Source organism: Siniperca chuatsi, linkage group LG16 (assembly GCF_020085105.1).
Source record: "Siniperca chuatsi isolate FFG_IHB_CAS linkage group LG16, ASM2008510v1, whole genome shotgun sequence".
Taxonomy (NCBI): Eukaryota; Metazoa; Chordata; class Actinopteri; order Centrarchiformes; family Sinipercidae; genus Siniperca; species Siniperca chuatsi.
Window position 1 is genome coordinate 25,613,746 of NC_058057.1, and position 21,249 is coordinate 25,634,994.

At 41.1% G+C, this 21,249-nt stretch overlaps 5 protein-coding genes across 8 annotated transcripts in view; 1 reads left to right on the plus strand and 4 right to left on the minus strand.

The window, feature by feature from the left end:
- The window catches only part of LOC122863049, a 46,311-nt gene that overhangs the window by 3,412 nt on the left and 21,650 nt on the right, over nucleotides 1-21,249 (minus strand). The window lies entirely within an intron of this gene.
- On the minus strand, nucleotides 873-4,338 carry LOC122863061. The gene is made up of 8 exons (XM_044169149.1): nucleotides 4,165-4,338; nucleotides 3,589-3,921; nucleotides 3,168-3,446; nucleotides 2,917-3,030; nucleotides 1,776-1,877; nucleotides 1,668-1,696; nucleotides 1,449-1,505; nucleotides 873-1,092 (listed from the first exon to the last, which is right to left on the minus strand). The coding sequence occupies exons 1-8, from the start codon at nucleotides 4,217-4,219 to the stop codon at nucleotides 1,015-1,017; spliced, it is 1,047 nt and encodes a 348-aa protein (XP_044025084.1). The 5' UTR covers nucleotides 4,220-4,338; the 3' UTR covers nucleotides 873-1,014.
- On the minus strand, nucleotides 10,090-13,649 carry LOC122863055. Of its 3 annotated transcripts, none has more exons than XM_044169134.1 (8): nucleotides 13,055-13,649; nucleotides 12,479-12,685; nucleotides 12,058-12,336; nucleotides 11,783-11,920; nucleotides 11,457-11,537; nucleotides 11,165-11,251; nucleotides 11,042-11,070; nucleotides 10,090-10,309 (listed from the first exon to the last, which is right to left on the minus strand). In XM_044169134.1, the coding sequence occupies exons 1-8, from the start codon at nucleotides 13,107-13,109 to the stop codon at nucleotides 10,232-10,234; spliced, it is 954 nt and encodes a 317-aa protein (XP_044025069.1). In that variant the 5' UTR covers nucleotides 13,110-13,649; the 3' UTR covers nucleotides 10,090-10,231. The 3 variants fall into 3 exon arrangements, with proteins under 3 accessions (XP_044025069.1, XP_044025068.1, XP_044025066.1); XM_044169133.1 differs by having other exon boundaries at nucleotides 12,479-12,808; nucleotides 13,055-13,647; XM_044169131.1 differs by having other exon boundaries at nucleotides 12,479-12,811; nucleotides 13,055-13,647.
- Nucleotides 14,372-21,249, minus strand: part of LOC122863056 — a 33,689-nt gene continuing 26,811 nt past the window's right edge. For both annotated transcript variants that reach the window (XM_044169141.1, XM_044169138.1), the window contains one exon: nucleotides 14,372-14,564. In XM_044169141.1, coding sequence (XP_044025076.1) covers nucleotides 14,554-14,564 — 11 coding nt within the window. In that variant the 3' untranslated portion in view covers nucleotides 14,372-14,553. The remainder of the gene's footprint in view (nucleotides 14,565-21,249) is intronic.
- cebpz (CCAAT enhancer binding protein zeta) overlaps nucleotides 17,683-21,249 on the plus strand; it is a 62,349-nt gene continuing 58,782 nt past the window's right edge. Inside the window, exon 1 of the mRNA XM_044169053.1 lies at nucleotides 17,683-17,833. Within this exon, the coding sequence (XP_044024988.1) occupies nucleotides 17,823-17,833 (11 nt within the window). The 5' untranslated portion in view covers nucleotides 17,683-17,822. The remainder of the gene's footprint in view (nucleotides 17,834-21,249) is intronic.

The following is a 21,249-nucleotide window of genomic DNA, read 5'->3' on the forward strand; positions in this document are numbered from 1 at the left end:
GATGTCAGAGGTCTCACGTTCACACTGTGTCCAGTCCTGCTGTGTATTTGTGGCAATGACGTGTTTCACCTCCTAAAATGAAGAAGAGGAAGTTGCAGGTGTGAAGATTGTTAGTTAAGATAAATGTTTGCAAAAATGCAACTTGTTTTCTTCAGATAGTGTTTATTAGCAAACAGACTTCAGTTACTTTTTCTCAGAGATCTGAAGGGGAAGTGTTTTGATGAGAATGTGGTTAACAGCAGCAGCAGAGCTCTGGAGGTGTTACCCTCTAATGATGACCAGATAAACGTCAGAAACACATGAGGCTCACAGGAACAGACAGGCCACACTTGATTAGGACACGAGACAAAGAGGCGCTTATCGAATTCTGTTGGAAACTACTTTAACCCCTGGAAGGTTTGGGGTCACTGAGACTCGTTGCAGCAAACGGTTAAAACATTGATGAGCGTCCAGACTGAACCGTCTTTAACTGCCGGGACGTAGAGCTTCAGGCCTCCACAATATGTAGCAGCAGGTCTGTTCCTGTTGTTTTCACAGGAAATGGTTTGGCATAAATAGATGTGTGAAATGTATTTACATTCACATTAGGTCAGAGTAGGTGGTCGTGTGCATCCAAAGCCTCTGAAAGTAGCCTGAGTTATTAGATTTCTGTGCATGCTCAGGTCACTTTGGCTGCATTTCTATCTGTATTTAGACACATTTGAGTTCCCAGTGAGAACAGAGCTGTTCAACCCAACAGAGGGAAGGTTTACTACTAGAAGTGGACAAGAGGAGGGAGGTTGTGCTACTAGTAGAGGCGGGACATTCATAGAAAACAATATTTCATTATGACACTGTTAGTACATGAAGGAATCCCAAAACACAGTGTAGAATTAAGTGGTAAACATTTCTTTATTTGCAGATTATATTGTTATCAGATATAATAAAGAGAAGACTGTTACTGACTCCATGATGTTATTTAACTGCAGTGGAGTCTTTTCTCTGGTGAGTTGATGTTGATATGGAAGTTGTTGATCAGCGGAGTCTGACTGAGGCAGAAGGGTCTCCAAAGTTTTCATAGTTCACCACACCATCATCTTCATCATCATTCACCTGTGGAACACAACACAAACAAACCCTCACTCTGACACACTGTAACTGACAACTTTCACAGCACTGACCCACATTTAACACAAGGAAGTAGGAAATAATCTGACAGCACCTGAACGCACCATCAGTTACTGTGTTTCTGCCACTGACAGAGGAAGTGTTGATGTGGCAACGAAGGACATGCAGGGGGAAAGTATATAGTATGAAAATGTACTTTCTATATATACTATATAAAAGTATATATAAACTGACACATTTTCCTCCCAGCTGACTGCTGGAGTTTTGAAACTGAACACAGTTCACAGATGAATCAGCAGAACCTGAACGCACCATCAGTGACTGTCTGATCTGATCTTTACCTGACTGGCTGCTGGACCAGAACGCTTCACTGTTCGGCTTCTTACTGAGTTCAAAACCTGCACAAACACAAACAGGGAGACATTCACAGTCCTGCATTACAGTAACATGAACAGTTAGCACCAGCAGCTTATCATCATTTACACTGACTCACAGTCCCTGATCATTCATATACATTTCAGTTTTACACATCGTTCATTCAGTTTTTATTTTCAGCTCACAGTGTTGTCGTCAGGTGGTCTCTGGTTCCCTGGAAAATAAAGCACAGAGAAACATTTCAGCTCTAAACTTACAGTTTGTGTTAATCAGTCCAAACAAATGTTTCTCACCTCGAGCTCTGATGAGAAGAACAGTAATCGCAGTGATTAGGAGGAGTTCAGCCACACGCATAACCAACATTATGTAGTTCAGAGCAGAACAATCTGTACAAGCTGTGGAACAGAAAAATAATGTCAGAGAAGAAAGTTAACAGAAAAACCATCAGAAGCACAAGACACGTGTTTAGCCGTGCTAGTGGATCCAGGGATGGCAGTGTCAACCACTTTGGTCCAGACTGAAATATCTCAACAACACATTTTCAGAGCGTTTGATTTATTGATTGCTCTCAGATGTAAAGAGAATTTCAACAAATATAACAAAAATGCTTCTGAAATACATTACCTGCCCTAGCTTTAATACATCCATGACAGCTTCACCGAGCTCCTAGCATGGCTGCAGACTCTTAGTCTGGTTCATGTGCATTTCAAATATTTTGGCTACTTAACAATACAAAAAACATTTTTGTGCTGTGAAAATCAAATTCAAGTAAACTTGTTTACATAAAAGATGAAGAACTCCCATATGTGTTTCACATGTTAGAAACCTCATTTTGGCTGCAGCTTTCTGTTCAGTTCAAAATCCTGTCGCTAACAGAGGAGAGAATTACATGTGATTTTCAAATGTGTTTAAAGATTCATTTGATAGTTTTAACCAAATCAAACGGCCACTTTTGGTACAAAAACTGCATCCAGTAAAAACACAGTCTGCAAAATAACCCCTGTGGTTGAAAGCTCCACAAAAAAAATAGAAAGTGCAACGACAACTAATTTAACCAACTACATTTTTTGGATGTGTAAGGTATGGTGTTAAACCCTTTTGTTCATTCGTGTTACCCAAAAAAAGCTGAAGTTGAAGGGCCTCGTGGTCGTGGGTTGAGAAAACTCTTTTGTCTCTTTCCAAAAGGTTTGTTTGCTTCTGTCATTGGGTCCGTACGAATGTAAGGAACATTTCAAAAGACTGATTTATCAATAGCTGCTGTGTAGAGCATTTCAAAACTTTCAACCATTTACTAATGAAACACAAACCACAAAACCCCAAACAACAGAAAACAGAGACACAAAGTGTCTGTCAGTATCTAAAAGTTCTTTTGCCTGCAGGTCTTTGCTAACTGTGAATTTAGTAGAAACAGATACATAAACATGTTGACTCTGCCTTGTAGTTCTTTTGAAGCATCACTGATTGCAGACGCTGTCGTGGTGATACCTGCTTTTCTGCTGTTTTCAGTTGTTGTTGTTGATTCAGTTGTTGCTGTTGTTGTGTCCTCACCTGAACAGATGAACACAACTCAACAAACTTGTGTTGTGATGTAATATTAAAACTTCAAATCCACGAAATAAACAAATATTTTAGGTCGTTATTCTCGTCGGTTTGAAGTGACTTTAAACAGCTCATCATATTCTCACCTGGTTTCTCACCTGAGGGCCGAAGTCTGAAGGGAAACAGCTGCTCTTTGTTGCCATCAGTCACTTCACATGTAAGGAAGTTAGACCTCGATGTGTGAATGTAATGAGAAGTCAGGAAGCGCACAGAGGCACTGCAGAGAGACTGTGATGTCAGCAAGTCTTTGTTATCTTTAGCCACATCTTCACCCGCATACAGCCACTTCACTGTGCGTCCACATGGTTCACGTGTCGACACAGAGCAGTTTAACGTCACCTTATCAGTGTCCTTATGTTCAGTCACTGGAGAAGATGGAGATATTGTGAGAGAGAGACAAAAAGAGTGAAATTAACTTCATCACTGTGATCATAATTATTGTAATGTTTCAGTATATTGTTCTAACAAGACAGTTTGAGCTGAAAACATTATGATGTAAATACTCACTGGTAACAACAGACAGATGAACCTGAGAGTCTGGACCTTGTTTGTCTCCTGATCTGAACTGTTGACAGTCATAACGACCAACATCCTCGACTGCGACCTTCTTTATAACCAGAGAACAGCTCGCTGTAACACTCAGTCTGTCTGATTGAGCTTTGGCTCTTTCACCAATCTGCCCAAGTCTAACCAGCTGTACTGCTGCTGTGTTTCCTGAACCAGCAAAGAGCCATGTAGTACTGTTACATTTTTGCTGACCGTCTATCACATTTTCACAAGGCAAAGTGACTTCATCTCCAACTCTGACAGTGAAGGAGAGGGGAAGTTTTTCAGCTGCTGCTGTTGAGAAAATTATGAAAAATAAAGTGAAATGAGAAAATGTCTGTTATGTTCATAGTTAGTGTGACGATTATTTCTTTATCTTTGGTTTCCAAGAGTTCACTAAACTCACCACGTTAGAAACAACAGATTTGGTTTTCTTAGTTAAATAAAATGTAGCTAATAAAGTACCTTTAATAATATTGATTAAGTTGTTTTTTGCAGTGTGCCTTCCATTTATATATGTGATATATGTATTCTTACCTGTAAACTGAAGCACCGCTATAAGAAATAAAGAAATCCATTTGAACTCAGCCATCGTGATTCTCTGTCTCTCTCCTTCTTCTGTCTCTTGTTCTCGTGCTCACAACTGTCTGAGTCTCTAAAGTAGTGCTTTAGTAGAGCGATGCTGCATCTACTTCCTGTGGTTAGTATGATGTCACTTCCTCATCGTTACTTAAGTTCCTATCGATGTCCCAACAGCCAAAAACTCATTTTTACATTTTTGAAATGTAGTTTTGTCTCATCCACAGTGACTGACAGCGACCCCAAATTCTTGATCAGCAATATGAGATGCAGCCATCAGTAAAGATGTCAGAGGTCAGAGGTCGCAGCAGCCTGACAAAGATCCTGTGAAACTGGAATGAGTGTGTAAAGAAGACAAAGTCACTGATTACAAGGCAAAGGAACATGTTACAGTGTACAGTAAAGACAGCAGTGTCTGAGTTTATTTCACATCAGTACTTCACCTGTGGTTTGGAGGTTTTTCATTCTCACTGCAGACACGAGTAGTTGGACATTTAACATGTGTGAAATGTATTTACATTCACATTCGGTCAGAGTAGGTGGTCATGTGCATCCAAAGCGTCTGAAAGTAGCCTGAGTTATTAGATTTCTGTGCATTCTCAGGTCACTTTGCCCAACCAGGTGACATCAACAGCAGGAAGTGGTTCTTCTTCTTGGGTTTTCGCATATGTCCCACAACATTTACATTTTAAAACATAAAGAAAACAAATGCAATGTTTCATGTACATTTCTTAATCACATTTTCTTTTTCAATTAAAAATGTAACATATGGAAATTGACGTTTCGGTTTTTCAAGTACCGAAACGCTGACGTGACGTCGCTTTCCGGCTCGGAGAAGATTAGCGGTGGCACATCAGCGGTGTGAATGGAGAGGAGATGGCAGAGGGAAGTGACGGATCAGGAAGTGAGCTTGGAGGAATGGAGGTAGTTGGCGGGAAAATGAAGGTTGGAATACTGTACAGAGGATTAACGGCAGACGAAAGCGTAAAAAACAGAGACAGCAAAATGAAGGTTCACACTCAGAAGAGACTGATAATGAGCGAAATATAGTAGTAACAGGAGATCGAAAGGAAGACTACAAAGCAATCATTAAACTGGTTCAAGAAGGTTCCTCATTTGGTGAGTGGAACCTGATTCAACTAACTAAATCAATAAACAAATTGATAGGTGAGGTGAAAAGTGCAAGAGTGCTGCGTAATGGCAGTACTCAACAAGGCAAGGCTATCAGATTAAATAAGATCACAGGTAAGAGAGTGCAAGGAACACTGATTAATGATAAAAAGATGGTCCGAGGCGTAATTTGTGCAGACAGATCAGATTAAAGAAAATGTGGCAAGTAAAGTAAAAGTGCATGAAGCAAAACGCCTGAAAACCACCAGAAATATGACAGCCTGTCAGTTATGTGGATTTTTGATGAGGAAAGACTACCATCCAAAGTATATATTGGGTATATGAGCTACGAGGTCAGGCCTTATATGCCTCCACCATTGAGATGCTTAAAATGCCAAAAGTATGGGCACGTAGCGGCAGTGTGCAAAGGCAAACAAAGATGTGGGAGATGTGCCGGTGAACATGAATACGGAAAGTGCGAAAGTGGAACTAAGCTTACGTGCTGCAACTGTGGAGGGGAACACAGCTCTGCTTACCGGGGGTGCGAGGTCAGTAGGAGAGCAGCAGAAGTACAGCGACTGAAAATTTCTCGAGGGATTACATATGCCGAAGCAGCTAAAAAAAATAGTCTTGCAGACAGAGAAATCCAACACTAAGCCAGTTAGTACAGAGAGCAACAAAATGATATGGTGTGAGGGATGTAGCAAAGCAAAGGAAGACACACTGATTGTGGGGAAAAACTAGTTTATATTGTTCATGGTTGATGTTTTAAACTGTTCTGCACAAACAAATAATCAAAATAATAGTAAATGGAAATGGAGGGACGTCTAGCTCACAATCACAATCATGGGGTGACGGATCATCATGGCATTAACTATGTTACAGTGGAATGCAAGAAGCCTTATTGCAAATGGTCAGGAATTTAAAAAATGTTTCAAATCTACAAGATAAACCTAATATAATATACAAGAGACATGGCTGAGACCACAGTGGGATTTCATAATACGGGGTTATATAGCAATTAGGAATGATAGGAGGATTGGGAAGGGTGGTAGTGTGGCAGCATTTGTGCGGGATGGGAATTTAGGGAAAGAACACGAATCAATAGTGGTTAAGATCTGGGCAGGGAAGGATGAATTAGCAATAATTAATTACTATAACCCATGTAACAGGTTGTGCCCTGATACACTGGACATTGTGGGTGGGCAGGTACAAGGTATGGTGTTATGGTGAGACTTCAACGTGCGTGACACACTGTGGGGGAGTAAGAAAATGGATGCAAATGGTTTAATCATAGAGGAATTCATAGAGGAGAAGGGATTAGTATGTGTGAATGATGGGAGAGGTACTAGGTATAACAGTGCTCAAAATAAAGAAAGTGCAATCGATCTAACACTAGCCTCTAATGGAAAAGCTGGAATCACAACCTGGGAGGTGTTTAGTACGTCACCATTTGCTATTTGCTACAGGATGTTAGCTCATAGGGAAGACAGCGCACTCCTTGTAGTATTAAGGTTGTTTAATAAAGTTTGGGACACAGGAAAAATTCCAGTTGCATGGAAACAGTCATCATTGTACCATCAGACCCCTCTAACTATAGACCAATAGCACTTACTTCACAACCAGGGAAAACTACGGAGCGAATGGTAACGAAGAGGCTAACATGTTTTCTAGAAGGTAGAGAATTGTTTTCTCCTTTTCAAAGTGGGTTTCGTAAAGGAAGAAATACAGTGCACTCCATCTTACGCCTAGAGTCAGAAATAAGGAAAACCCAAACAAACAAGGAAATGGTGGTAGCTGTCCTGTTTGATGAAAAGCATACGATGTTGCGGAAGGAAGGACTACTCATCAAATGGAGTAAGTTGGGGGGGTGGCTGGACTTCTTATTTGGCAGGACAATAGAGGTAAGAGTAAGTACAGAGTACTCAAGAGTATATAGAGTTGAGAATGGAACCCCACAGGGCAGTGTTTGCAGTCCAGTTTTATTTAACATCACGATTAATGATGTCTGATCAAGTCAAGAAAGGGATAGGGAAACGCTGTTTGTGGATGACGGGGCCTTATGGATAAGGGGTCGAAATCGAACATATATGCAGAAGACAATGCAGTTGCGATGGTGGAGCAGTGGGCGAATAAGTGGGGTTTAAGTTACCCGTAGCAAAGACACAAGTGATGCGTTTTTCCAGACGTCATAAAGAAATATCCTTGAAACTATATGGCCAAACACTTGAGCAGGTGAATGTGATTAGGCTTCTAGGAGTATTGTTTGATGGAAAGCTGACTTGGAGGCAGCACGTCGATAAAGTAAAGGACAAGTGTAAAAAGGTCAACAATCTCTTAAGGTGCCTGTGAGGACGAGGTGGGGAGCAACCAGAGCATCATTGGTGAACGTAAACCGGGCTCTTATGAGAGCTACATTAGATTATGGATGTGTAGCTTACATGTCAGCAGCAGAGCGTCACCTTAATAAACTGGATGTGGAGCAGGTGCAAGGACTAAGAATACGCAGTGGAGCACTGAAACTTATGCTGGCATACTGGGTTAATCTGCAGGGTCACAGTAGCTCTCACCCTGCTAAGGCCATCCTGCAGGACTGTTGGGAGCACAATGAAACCAAATTTAGAAGCTTTGGATGGATAGGAGACATAAAAGCACAGAGTGTAGGTTTATGCAACATACAGTACAGTCCAACAGTCCCTTCTTCAGCTATTCCTCCCTGGCTTTGTGATGCCTATAGTAGATTTTAATATACAGCAACTGAAGAAGAAATCTGAACAGGGATCAGCTGGGAGGATAGCACAAAATTACACTGAGCAGCACTTTGCAGATAAGTTGGTGTTATTTACAGACGGTTCAAAAGACCCTGAGACTGGACGTACAGGAGCGCCAGTGTTCCTACCACAATGTGAAGTAGCTATTAAGAAAAGAACCGCAGATCACTTATCAGTATACACAGTTGAGCTTTGCAATGGTTAGAAGAAAACAACAAAAATAATGCACTAGTTGCATCTGATAGCTGGACAGCACTCACAAGTAGTAAATCTGTGAAATCATGCAGACAAGACATTCAATATACAATATACTTCATTTAATATACAGACTGCACAATAAGGGTCTGACCATTTGCTTCGTTTGGGTCCCTGCTCATGTAGGAGTAGATGGAAATGAGGATGCTGATATACTGGCCAAGCAATCGCTCAGATCACAAACAGTAAACATGAAAATTCCACTTTTGTAAAGCTGAGGGTAAAACAATCATAAAGAGACAAATGCAAAAAGTATGGCAAGAACACTGGGACATGAACGATACAGGAAGACATCTTTATAATACCCAGAAACTGGTTGGGTTGGGAAAAAGGCTGGGCAGGAACCGAAAGGAAGAGGCAGTCATTACGCGTCTCAGGATAGGACATACTGGACTTATGAATACACTTCATAAAATAGGTAAACACCCAACTGGTAGATGCACACACTGTGGGCATCCTGAATCTGTCCAGCATGTGCTGCTGGAGTGCACGGCCTGTGAGGAGGAGAGGAAGGAACTGACATCAGCATTAAAGAAAGCTAAGCTAAGTTTCACAGTAGGGAACATACTTGGAGATGCGACACAGGGAATATACAGTCATCTGATTAAATACCTGAAGGAAACAGGGTTAACAGAGTAAAGTTCTTAATTTGTTTGTTTTTTCTTTGTTTAGTTTTGTTCTATTTTTTGTCTTTTATTTGTCCGCCAAGCTACTGTTCCACACTCCAGTCCGGTAGGTGGCGGCAAAGCACCTGCAAGCTGGTTGCCAACCGCCAATCAAAATAGAAGAAGAAGAAGAAGAAGAAGAAGAAGAAGAAGAAGAAGAAGAAGAAGAAGAAGAAGAAGAAGAAGAAGAAGAAGAAGAAGAAGAAGAAGAAGAAGAAGACGACCTATCGTCAGGGCAGGACGGCCTTCAACCTAACAATATTTGGCTTGGTAGCATTATTTGACAAGACAAGTACAATTAAAATGTATCTTTAACTTCAACAACATGGATCATGTTTCTGCATCCACTGAGCCAATCTAACGCTGTAACAAGCAAACTATATTAAGACTCATACTGAGTCTCACGTTCACACTGTGTCCAGTCCTGCTGTGTATTTGTGGCAATGACGTGTTTCACCTCCTGAAGAGAAGAAGAAGAGGAAGTCGAAGGTGTGAAGATTGTTAGTTAAGATAAATGTTTGCAATAATGCAACTTGTTTTCTTCAGATAGTGTTTATTAGAAAACAGACAGGATTCATGATGTTTGACAGCACACATGAACAGACAGGTGAAGAGTCAAACTCCTCTCCCACCAGAATTTGACTCCTGATGTCCAGGTGCAACATGTCTTTAACTGCCGGGACGTAGAGCGTCAGGCCTCCACAATATGTAGCAGCAGGTCTGTTCCTGTTGTTTTCACAGGAAATGGTTTGGCATAAATAGATGTGTGAAATGTATTTACATTCACATTAGGTCAGAGTAGGTGGCCGTGTGCATCCAAAGCTTCTGAAAGTAGCCTGAGTTATTAGATTTCTGTGCATGCTCAGGTCACTTTGGCTGCATTTCTATCTGTATTTAGACACATTTGAGTTCCCAGTGAGAACAGAGCTGTTCAACCCAACAGAGGGAAGGTTTACTACTAGAAGTGGACAAGAGGAGGGAGGTTGTGCTACTAGTAGAGGCGGGACATTCATAGGAAACAATATTCACTTTCCATTATGACACTGTTAGTACATGAAGGAATCCCAAAACACAGTGTAGAATTAAGTGGTAAACATTTCTTTATTTGCAGATTATATTGTTATCAGATATAATAAAGAGAAGACTGTTACTGACTCCATGATGTTATTTAACTGCAGTGGAGTCTTTTCTCTGGTCAGTTGATGTTGATATGGAAGTTGTTGATCAGCGGAGTCTGACTGAGGCAGAAGGGTCTCCAAAGTTTTCATAGTTCACCACACCTTCATCTTCATCATCATTCACCTGTGGAACACAACACAAACAAACCCTCACTCTGACACACTGTAACTGACAACTTTCACAGCACTGACCCACATTTAACACAAGGAAGTAGGAAATAATCTGACAGCACCTGAACGCACCATCAGTTACTGTGTTTCTGCCACTGACAGAGGAAGTGTTGATGTGGCAACGAAGGACATGCAGAAAGAAATCAATAAATAAATTAAAGTAAAAGAAAATAAACACATACAGTATATATGTAGACTATCTCTATATATATAAATATCTGCATTGCTTAATGCTGCTAGAGCTTAAGTGAGATAATACTGTATGATGTGATGTAATTTAGGTGAACTGACCCTTTAATCTGGAACTCATAATGTTCAGTTTTTATTGACACTGTGTCAAAGAGGTGTTGATTCAGATCGATGGCGTCTTTGGACGCTGTAGTTTGTGTTGGTGTTGTAATGAACTGCATTATATTGTCATGTTTACCTAATATTCGCATCCACCTAATTTCAAATTCATATAAACATTTTTATTGTCATATTTTCTTCTTTTCCTTTTCCCTGCAACGAATCCTTTGAACATTTGCTGATACGACGACTTCAGTACAACACAGTGAGCCCTGTGTGTTTTTTCTCCTTCTATCTATATCTACAGTTCAGAATGAAGAACAGACATCACAAACACTGTTTGCTGTGTAAAGTACCAACTGTAAAAACGTTTCATTATTTTGTTGTAAAAACTCACTTTGTTTTCATCCATCTGTGTTTTTTTCCCTGAAAAGAGAAAGAGTCGACTTTAGTTTCCACAGTGCAAATCCAGGTTTATCAAAACTTCCTGTTTCTAAGTTTGATCTGTGAATGTTCTCACCTTTAGTTCTTGTCCACATGTTGACGGCCACAGCGATTATTATGAGTGCTGCTAAACCCGCAGACACAATGCTGAACCTCCACCAGTCTGGAAAGAGAATGAAAACGTGAAAAGTATTTCGGCTGTAGCTTTCTGATCTGTTTAAAAGAGGTGACTAAAAGAGAAGAGAAATACATGTTCATCTTCTTTTCCTCATGAAACTTTTCTTCTGTTATTGTGTCTAAACCAAAGTCAATCCAATTCAAATGTAAGGAACAAACAGACAGAGAGACTCTAGAGAAAGATGACTTACTAAGTTGTAGGTCTGTTGAAGCATCACTGATTGCTGTTGTGGTTGTTCTTGTTGATTTTGTTGTTGCTGTTTGTTTGTCACCTGCACGAATGAAACAACACAACCCAAGAAACTGTTCAGTTAGAAAATACCTCATGTTTACCGCGTTTAACAAAAGTGTTTAAAGATGCATTTGATAGTTTTAACCAAATCAAACTGTTAATTTTATTAAAAAAACTGTCTGCAAAATAACCCCTGTGGTTGAAAACTCGAAAAGTTTGTCTACCTGCAGGTCTTTGCTAACTGTGAATTTAGTAGAAACAGACACATAAACATGTTGACTCTGCCTTGTAGTTCTGTTGAAGCATCACTGATTGCAGACGCTGTCGTGGTGATACCTGCTTTTCTGCTGTTTTCAGTTGTTGTTGTTGATTCAGTTGTTGCTGTTGTTGTTGATTCAGTTGTTGCTGTTGTTGTGTCCTCACCTGAACAGATGAACACAACTCAACAAACTTGTGTTGTGATGTAATATTAAAACTTCAAATCCACGAAATAAACAAATATTTTAGGTCGTTATTCTCGTCAGTTTGAAGTGACTTTAAACAGCTCATCATATTCTCACCTGGTTTCTCACCTGAGGGCCGAAGTCTGAAGGGAAACAGCTGCACTTTGTTACCAACAGTCACTTCACATGTAAGGAAGTTAGACCTCGATGTGTGACTGTAATGAGAAGTCAGGAAGCGCACAGAGGCTCTGCAGAGAGACTGTGATGTCACCAAGTCTTTGTTATCTTTAGCCACATCTTCACCCGCATACAGCCACTTCACTGTGTGTCCACATCGTTCAAATGTCGACACAGAGCAGGTGAACGTCACCTTATCAGGGTCCTTATGTTCAGTCACTGGAGAAGATGGAGATATTGTGAGAGAAAGACAAAAAGAGTGAAATTAACTTCATCACTGTGATCATAATTATTGTAATGTTTCAGTATATTGTTCTAACAAGACAGTTTGAGCTGAAAACATTATGATGTAAATACTCACTGGTAACAACAGACAGATGAACCAGAGAGTCTGGACCTTGTTGTCGTTCTGATCTGTACTGTCTGCAGGTGTAATGACCGACATCCTCGACTGTGACCTTCTTTATAACCAGAGAACAGCTCGCTGTAACACTCAGTCTGTCTGATTGAGCTTTGGCTCTTTCACCAATCTGCCCAAGATAAATCAGCTCTACTGCTGCTGTGTATCCTGAATCACTGAAGAGCCACATAGTACCGTCACATTTTTGCTGACCGTCTATCACATTTTCACAAGGCAAAGTGACTTCATCTCCAACTCTGACAGTGAAGGAGAGGGGAAGTCTTTCAGCTGCTGCTGTTGAGAAAATTATGAAAAATAAAGTGAAATGAGAAAATGTCTGTTATGTTCATAGTTAGTGTGATGATTATTTCTTTATCTTTGGTTTCCAAGAGTTCACTAAACTCACCACGTTAGAAACAACAGATTTGGTTTTCTTAGTTAAATAAAATGTAGCTAATAAAGTACCTTTGATAATATTGATTAAGTTATTTTTTGCAGTGTGCCTTCCATTTATATATGTGATATATTTATTCTTACCTGTGAACTGAAGCACCGCTATAAGAAATAAAGAAATCCATTTGAACTCAGCCATCGTGATTCTCTGTCTCTCTCCTTCTTCTGTCTCTTGTTCTCGTGCTCACAACTGTCTGAGTCTCTAAAGTAGTGCTTTAGTAGAGCGATGCTGCATCTACTTCCTGTGGTTAGTATGATGTCACTTCCTCAGAGTGACTTTTAGTCTGTTTTAGATTTCCGTCTCTCTGACTTTCGTTGTCGATGTCCAAACAGCCAAAAACTCTGTGAAATTTTCACTTTGACATTTTTGAAATGTAGTTTTGTCTCATCCACAGTGACTGACAGCGACCCCAAATTCATTGATCAGCAATATGAGATGTAGCCATCAGTAAAGATGTCAGAGGTCAGAGGTCGCAGCAGCCTGACAAAGATCCTGTGAAACTGGAATGAGTGTATATAGAAGACAAAGTCACTGACTACAAGGCAAAGGAACATGTTTCTGCATCCATTGAGCCAATCTAACGCTGTAACAAGCAAACTATATTAAGACTCATACTGAGTCTCACGTTCACACTGTGTCCAGTCCCGCTGTGTATTTGTGGCAATGACGTGTTTCACCTCCTGAAGAGAAGAAGAAGAGGAAGTCGAAGGTGTGAAGATTGTTAGTTAAGATAAATGTTTGCAATAACGCAACTTGTTTTCTTCAGATAGTGTTTATTAAAAATCAGACAGGATTCATGATGTTTGACAGCACACATGAACAGACAGGTGAAGAGTCAAACTTCAGTTATTTTTTCTCAGAGATCTGCAGGGGAAGTGTTTATCGAATTCTGTTGGGAACTACTTTAACCCCTGGAAGGTTTGGGGTCACTGAGACTCGTTGCAGCAAACGGTTAAAACATTGATGAGCGTCCAGACTGAACTGTCTTTAACTGCCGGGACGTAGAGCGTCAGGCCTCCACAATATGTAGCAGCAGGTCTGTTCCTGTTGTGTTCACAGGAAATGGTTTGGCATAAATAGATGTGTGAAATGTATTTACATTCACATTAGGTCAGAGTAGGTGGACGTGTGCATCCAAAGCCTCTGAAAGTAGCCTGAGTTATTAGATTTCTGTGCATGCTCAGGTCACTTTGGCTGCATTTCTATCTGTATTTAGACACATTTGAGTTCCCAGTGAGAACAGAGCTGTTCAACCCAACAGAGGGAAGGTTTACTACTAGAAGTGGACAAGAGGAGGGAGGTTGTGCTACTAGTAGAGGCGGGACATTCATAGGAAACAATATTCACTTTCCATTATGACACTGTTAGTACATGAAGGAATCCCAAAACACAGTGTAGAATTAAGTGGTAAACATTTCTTTATTTGCAGATTATATTGTTATCAGATATAATAAAGAGAAGACTGTTACTGACTCCATGATGTTATTTAACTGCAGTGGAGTCTTTTCTCTGGTGAGTTGATGTTGATATGGAAGTTGTTGATCAGCGGAGTCTGACTGAGGCAGAAGGGTCTCCAAAGTTTTCATAGTTCACCATCATCATCATCACCTTCATCATCATTCAGAACACTCACTGTCATAAGGATGTGTTTTGAATTAAGCGCCCAGTAAGGGTGGCTTTCTCTTTCGCCCTCCAGTGGCCACATGCGATAATGACAGAGGTGGAAAAAATATATTTATGCTTAAATGTGTCTTCTTCATCATTACTGCAAAATAAAAGTTAGAGGGGAAGAGAATGAGCAGTACAGACTGTAATTTAAGACCACAGGAAATCAATTAATTTAGCTGCAGGTCAGAGCTCTGCCTTCGTTGTAGTTTTTTTTAACTGATCCAGGACCTGCAGACGGTCTGACAGATTTCAGTGAGACTGATTATCGCTTACCGTCACAGGGTTGGTGAGCACCTCTCTCATTATACCTGCCAACACTCCCGTTTTCCCCGGGTTTCTCCCGTATTTCAAAGCCATCTCCCGGCACCCTCCTTTTGTTGTTTCTCCCGGGAAACTCCCGTCATTTGCATGGCCCTCAAACTTTATTGTGAATAATCGTCATACAAGTTTTGGATGCAGACGATACAGATCGTCTATGAAATACAATCCACGCACTACATACAATTTCAGATCACGGACTCAAACAAGGCTGCAGGCCCCGATGGCGTTAGCCCCGGGGTGCTAAAAGTCTGTGCCCCCTAGCTATGTGGAGTCCTTCAACATATCTTCAACCTGAGCCTGAGTCTTCAAAGGGTCCCCATTCTGTGGAAGACATTTTGCCTCGTTCCTGTGCCGAAGACGCCGCGTCCCAGTGGCTCCAAGGACTACAGACCGGTGGCACTGACCTCCCACATAATGAAGACCCTGGAGAGACTGGTGCTGGAACAGCTGCGGCCCATGGTCAGACCCCTCCTGGACCCCCTTCAGTTCGCCTACCAGCCCCGGCTGGGAGTTGAGGACGCCATCATCTTCCTGCTTAACCGCATCCACACCCACCTGGACAGGCCGGCAAGCACGGTGAGGATCATGTTTTTTGACTTCTCCAGTGCTTTCAACACCATCCGGCCTGCCCTGCTGGGAGAGAAGCTGGCAGCGATGCAGGTGGACGCCCCCCTTGTGTCCTGGATTGTGGACTACCTGACTGGCAGACCACAGCATGTGCGCCTGCAGCACTGTGTGTCGGACAGCGTGGTCAGCAACACTGGGGCCCCTCAGGGGACTGTCCCCTCTCCCTTCCTCTTCACCATCTACACCACAGACCTCAGCTACCACAGAGTCCTGCCACCTTCAGAAGTTTTCTGATGACTCTGCTGTGGTGGGATGTATCAGCGGTGGTGATGAGACGGAGTACAGGGCTGCGGTGGGGAACTTTGTCTCATGGTGTGAACAGAACCATCTGCAGCTCAATGCGACAAAGTCAAAGGAGCTGGTTGTGGATCTACGAAGGGCCAAGACACCAGCGAACCCGGTTTCCATCCAGGGGGTCAGTGTGGACATCGTGGAGGAGTACAAGTACCTGGGAGTACACTTGGATAACAAACTGGACTGGACCAAGAACACTCAGGCTGTTTACAGGAAGGGCCAGAGCCACCATTATTTTCTGAGGAGGCTGAGGTCCTTCAACATCTGCCGGACAATGCTGAAGATGTTTTTGAGTCTGTGGTGGCCGGTGCTGTCCTGTGTGCTGTTGCATGCTGGGGCAGCAGGCTGAGGGTAGCGGACGCAAACAGACTCAACAAACTGATCCATAAGGCCGGTGACATTGTGGGGGTGGAGCTGGACTCTCTGGCGGTGGTGTCAGAGAGGAGGATGCTGGCCAAACTACACACCATCTTGGACAGTGTCTCCACTCCGCTCCATGACGTGCTGGTCAAACAAAGGAGCACCTTCAGCGAAAGACTCATCCCCCCACAATGCACCACAGAGCGCCACAGGAAGTCATTCCTGCCTGTGGCCATCAGACTCTTTAACTCCTCCCTCTAAGTGTCAGTCTGTTTGACCCTAGGTCACTAAACTGGACACTGATCATTACATCTCTGCCATAATTGAATAATTGTGCAATATTCTGTGTACTACTCCCGTGCAATATTAGATTTCCCATGTTAGTTTTTCTTATTTATTGTTGTTGATATTATATACCTCTATTACTCTCGACAGTACATGCACCTCTGCTTATTACTTATTTTGTTACATTGTATTATTATACTGTACTATCATCATCAACCGGTAAACCCACTTGGTACTTGACACTTAGTTTATCTTATACTTATACCGACCTGATACTTAATTTATTTTCTGACCTGTTTTTATAGTGTTACAGATCAAGAGCTTTGGTTGGACAATAGGAAATGCAGCTAATGGAATAGGGATAGGAAATATAATGTTAAGCCCCACGGTACCGTTCTCCGTTGTCCCACCGTGGGTATTAGGAGAGATGATGGTGGACCTGCACCTACTGGAAAGGAAGAGAGAAACATAGATAGGAACCAAGTCTACAGATATATAGAGGGAAATTACACTGAGTATATGAAAATATACAAAGTTTTAATAGGTTCAGATTCTAGCAGTGCGTTATCCAGTTTCAAGAGTAAACAGTCAGAAGCAAGACAGGACATTATGATGGAAATAGCTCAAACTATCTTCAGAGTTACAAAAGCAGGAGTGATAGTGAAATTCATCTGGATTCCAGCACATACAGGGGTAGAGGGGAATGAACTGGCAGACAAGTATGCAAAAGATGCAACTGAGAAAGTAGAAGTAAATATGACAGTAAGTTATAGTAAAGCTGAAGTTAAACGCATAATCAAAGTAGAAATGAACAAGAAATGGCAGGAAATTTGGAACAGGGAAACGAAAGGTAGAGATTACTATAGTATCCAAAAGAAAGTAGGAGAAATGAGGGAAACCAGTAGATCAAAAAAAGAAGAAGACATTATCTCAAGGATGAGGTTCGGGCATACTGGTCTGAACAGGGCAATATTTAGGTTTTTGGAAAAGACAGGACTTAAAAGAAGACTATAGGATAGGAAAAGACCATTCTGACCCACACTCCATTTCAGAAGGTGGCGGTAATGCACCAAAAGCTGTTTGCCAACCGCCATAAAACATCAGAAGAAGAAGAAGAAGAAGAAGAAGAAGAAGAAGAAGAAGAAGAGAGAGCTCTCCTGAGCAACAAGCCGAAAAAAAAGATGGCGGCAGCATCAGCAGGCCGAGAACGAAAAAATAGTAATCGAAAGTTTACGGGAAAAACAAGTGGAAGTGGAAATATCTTTTGTGAGGCGGTTGAGCGCGACTGTTCTGTGAATGGATCAGAGGTAGGTAATGCTAGTTGGGCTGATATGGATTGCAGTGATGAGAGGGATGAAGGGAATGAGGGGGAAGTAGGGAGATTGATACATATCAATCAAGATAAAGGGAGTAAAAGAGCTAGAAGTGATAATGAAGAGAAATCGGAGAATGAAGATGACGAGATAGAGGGAAATCAAAGAGAAAGACCTGACAAATACACAATCATAGTAAGATTTAATGAGAAATCGCAAAATGACATGAAGAAAATCAACCCATTTACTTTGACAACATCCCTGGCGAATAAAGTGGGAGAAATAATATACGCAAAGGTGCTAAATGATGGTAATCTACTGATAAGGTGTGCAAATGAAAGTCAAGTTGAGAAAGCTCTTAAAATGAAAGAGATAGGGAAAATTAAGGTGGAAAGCTCAGGGAAACTGGGGGGAAAAATGATGTTGGAAGTAAAGGAGTCATCACAGGAGTGCCAATGAGTGTAGGAATGGATGAAATCAAGAAGAATATCAAAGGAGGAAAAGTAATAAAAGCTCAAAGGCTGAAAACAACAAGAGAAGGAGTGAAAAAGGAAAGTGAAACAGTATTGATTGAATTTGAAGAAGACAATGTGCCAAAAAGGTGTTCCTGGGTTTCTTGAGTTACCCAGTGAGAGTTTATGTTCCAAAACCATTGAGATGTTTTAACTGTCAAAGATTTGGTCATATAGCTAGGAACTGTAAAGAGCAGAGAAGATGCGCAAGATGTGGGGGGGATCATGAATATGGGATGTGTGGAGCAGGAGTACAGCCAAAGTGCTGTAATTGTGGTGGAGCTCATAATGTGGCCTACGGAGGTTGTGAGATTATGAAACGCGAGAATGAAATCCAGAAGACAAAAGTAGAAAGGAAAATGACCTACGCTGAAGCAGCAAGCATGGTAAATGGAAAGAACAAAGGTAGTAGCAATAACAGTAACAGTCAAGGGACAATCAGGAACCAAGAGCAGGAAAAAAGATCAAATGACAGGGTTTACGTGGATAAAAGAGACCTGGTTACATTCATTGCAGGTGTTATCAATAGTACTGCGGATGTTAAATCCAAAAATGATAAAATTCAGCTAGTGGTTAAAGCAGCGGTGAATCACCTTGGATTAATAGGACTGACATGGGAAGAGGTGAGGGAAAACCTTGGCATTCAGTCAAGTCAGGATGTACCATGGGTTGGTTAATCTTAATTATGGTAATCCTCCTACAATGGAATGCCAGGAGTTTACTGGCTAATGGTCAGGAATTTAAACACTTCATTAAAACACTGGCAGTGAAACCGGACATTATCTGTGTTCAAGAAACTTGGCTGAAGCCAAACTTAGATTTTATAATTTATGGATATTTAGGGATAAGAAAAGATAGAGATCTTGGAAAAGGTGGGGGTTGTGCTACATTTATCAAGAAAGGAATCCCATATAGACAGCTGGGTGTGGGAGATGATCAGGAATGTGTAATGGTGGAAATATGGGATGGGGGGGGGAATGGTCATAATAAATTATTACAATCCCTGCAAAAGTTTGGATCTGAAAAACTTACTGACAATACAAGGGCAAGACAAAAATAAAGTGGTGTGGTGCGCAGACTTTAATGCTCACAGTACAGTGTGGGGAGGCGATCATACTGACTCAAATGGAAGGGTAATTGAAGAGTTGATGGAGGATAGGAATTTAGTATGTATGAATGATGGTAGAGGTACAAGAATAAATGTAAATACAGGGAAAGAATCAGCAATAGATCTTACCTTAGTATCTAACTCACTAGCTGGTATTAGTAACTGGGAGATTTGGACAAGTGATACAATAGGTAGTGATCATTACCCAGTTGTTTGTTCAATTGGAGAAAGAGGGGAAAAAAGACCAGGTGATGGAAGTCCAAAATGGATATTTGAGAAGGCAGATTGGGACAAGTTCCAGATATTGAGTGAGGAGGAGATAATGAGGATGGAGGTATCTGAAGATGTCGATGAGCTGAGTAATCAGCTTACATCAGCAATAATAATAGCAGCAGAGAGGTCTATTCCAAAAAATAAAAATAGGAAGAAGAGAAAATTGGTACCATGGTGGACAGAGGAATGTCGGCAGGCAGTAAGGGATAGGAATAAAGCATTCAGACTACTCAAAAGAACCCATAATATGCAACATTTAATCCAGTACAAGAAGGCACAGGCTACAGTGAGAAGAACAGTACGACAGGCTAAGAGGGCTAGCTGGAGGACGTTTTGTGATGGGATAGGTAGAACAACTCCAGTAGGTGCAGTATGGGGAATGATAAAGAGGATGGGAGGAGATAGAAGGGAATGGGAATACCCGGTTATAATAACAGAGGAAGGTTCAGCAGTGTCAAATAAGGAAAAAGCAGAGAGCATGGTCAAAGCATTTGCAAAGATACATAGTTCAGAAAACCTATCAGATGAAGAGAGAAGAAGGAGAGAGGGGAAAATAAGACATTATCCAGGGATATTAGAAAGGAAGGAGGAAGTAGATTGTATAATAGATGAGCCATTTACAATGGAAGAAATGAAGAGAGCAATAAAAATGTCGAGATCATCATCACCAGGTAAAGATAAAGTATGCTATGTGATGTTAAAAAATTTAGGTGAAAGTGCGCTTCTGAAATTGTTGCACCTGTATAATAGAGTCTGGGAAGAGGGAAGATTGCCAAAAACATGGAAAGAAGCAGTTGTAATTCCGATAAGGAAACCTGGCAAGGATCCATCAAAACCCATCAGCTATAGACCAATAGCATTAACCTCTAATGTGTGCAAAATAATGGAAAGAATGATAACAGAAAGGTTATCATATGAGCTTGAGAAAAAGGAAAAGATAGCAAATTATCAGAGTGGGTTTAGGAAAGGTAGGAGTACCATGGATGCAGTTGTTAGACTAGAAGGTGAAATAAGGAGAGCCCAGGAAAATAAAGAGGCAGTAATTGCAGTGTTTTTGGATATAGAAAAAGCTTATGATATGATGTGGAAGGAGGGAGTTCTGATTAAGTTACACAAGTTGGGGATTGGAGGGAGAGTTTTCAATTGGGTAAAAGATTTTTTGTGTGAAAGGAATATCCAAGTAAGAATAGGATCAGAACTGTCAAGTCAGTATACGGTAGAAAATGGTACACCTCAAGGTAGTGTAGTGAGCCCACTACTATTCATAATAATGATTAATGATAACTTTTTAAAGATTCCAGCTGATGTAGGTAGGTCACTTTTTGCAGACGATGGGGCTCTGTGGAAGAGGGGGAAAATATGGATTATGCAGTTGGGAAAGCAAGGAGCTGTAGATAAAGTGGTGGAGTGGGGGAAAGAATGGGGATGTAGATTCTCAGTGGAAAAAACCAAAAGTGTTTTCTTTACTAATAAGAGAATAGATGAAAGATTGAAAATAAGGATGTATGGGAAAGAAA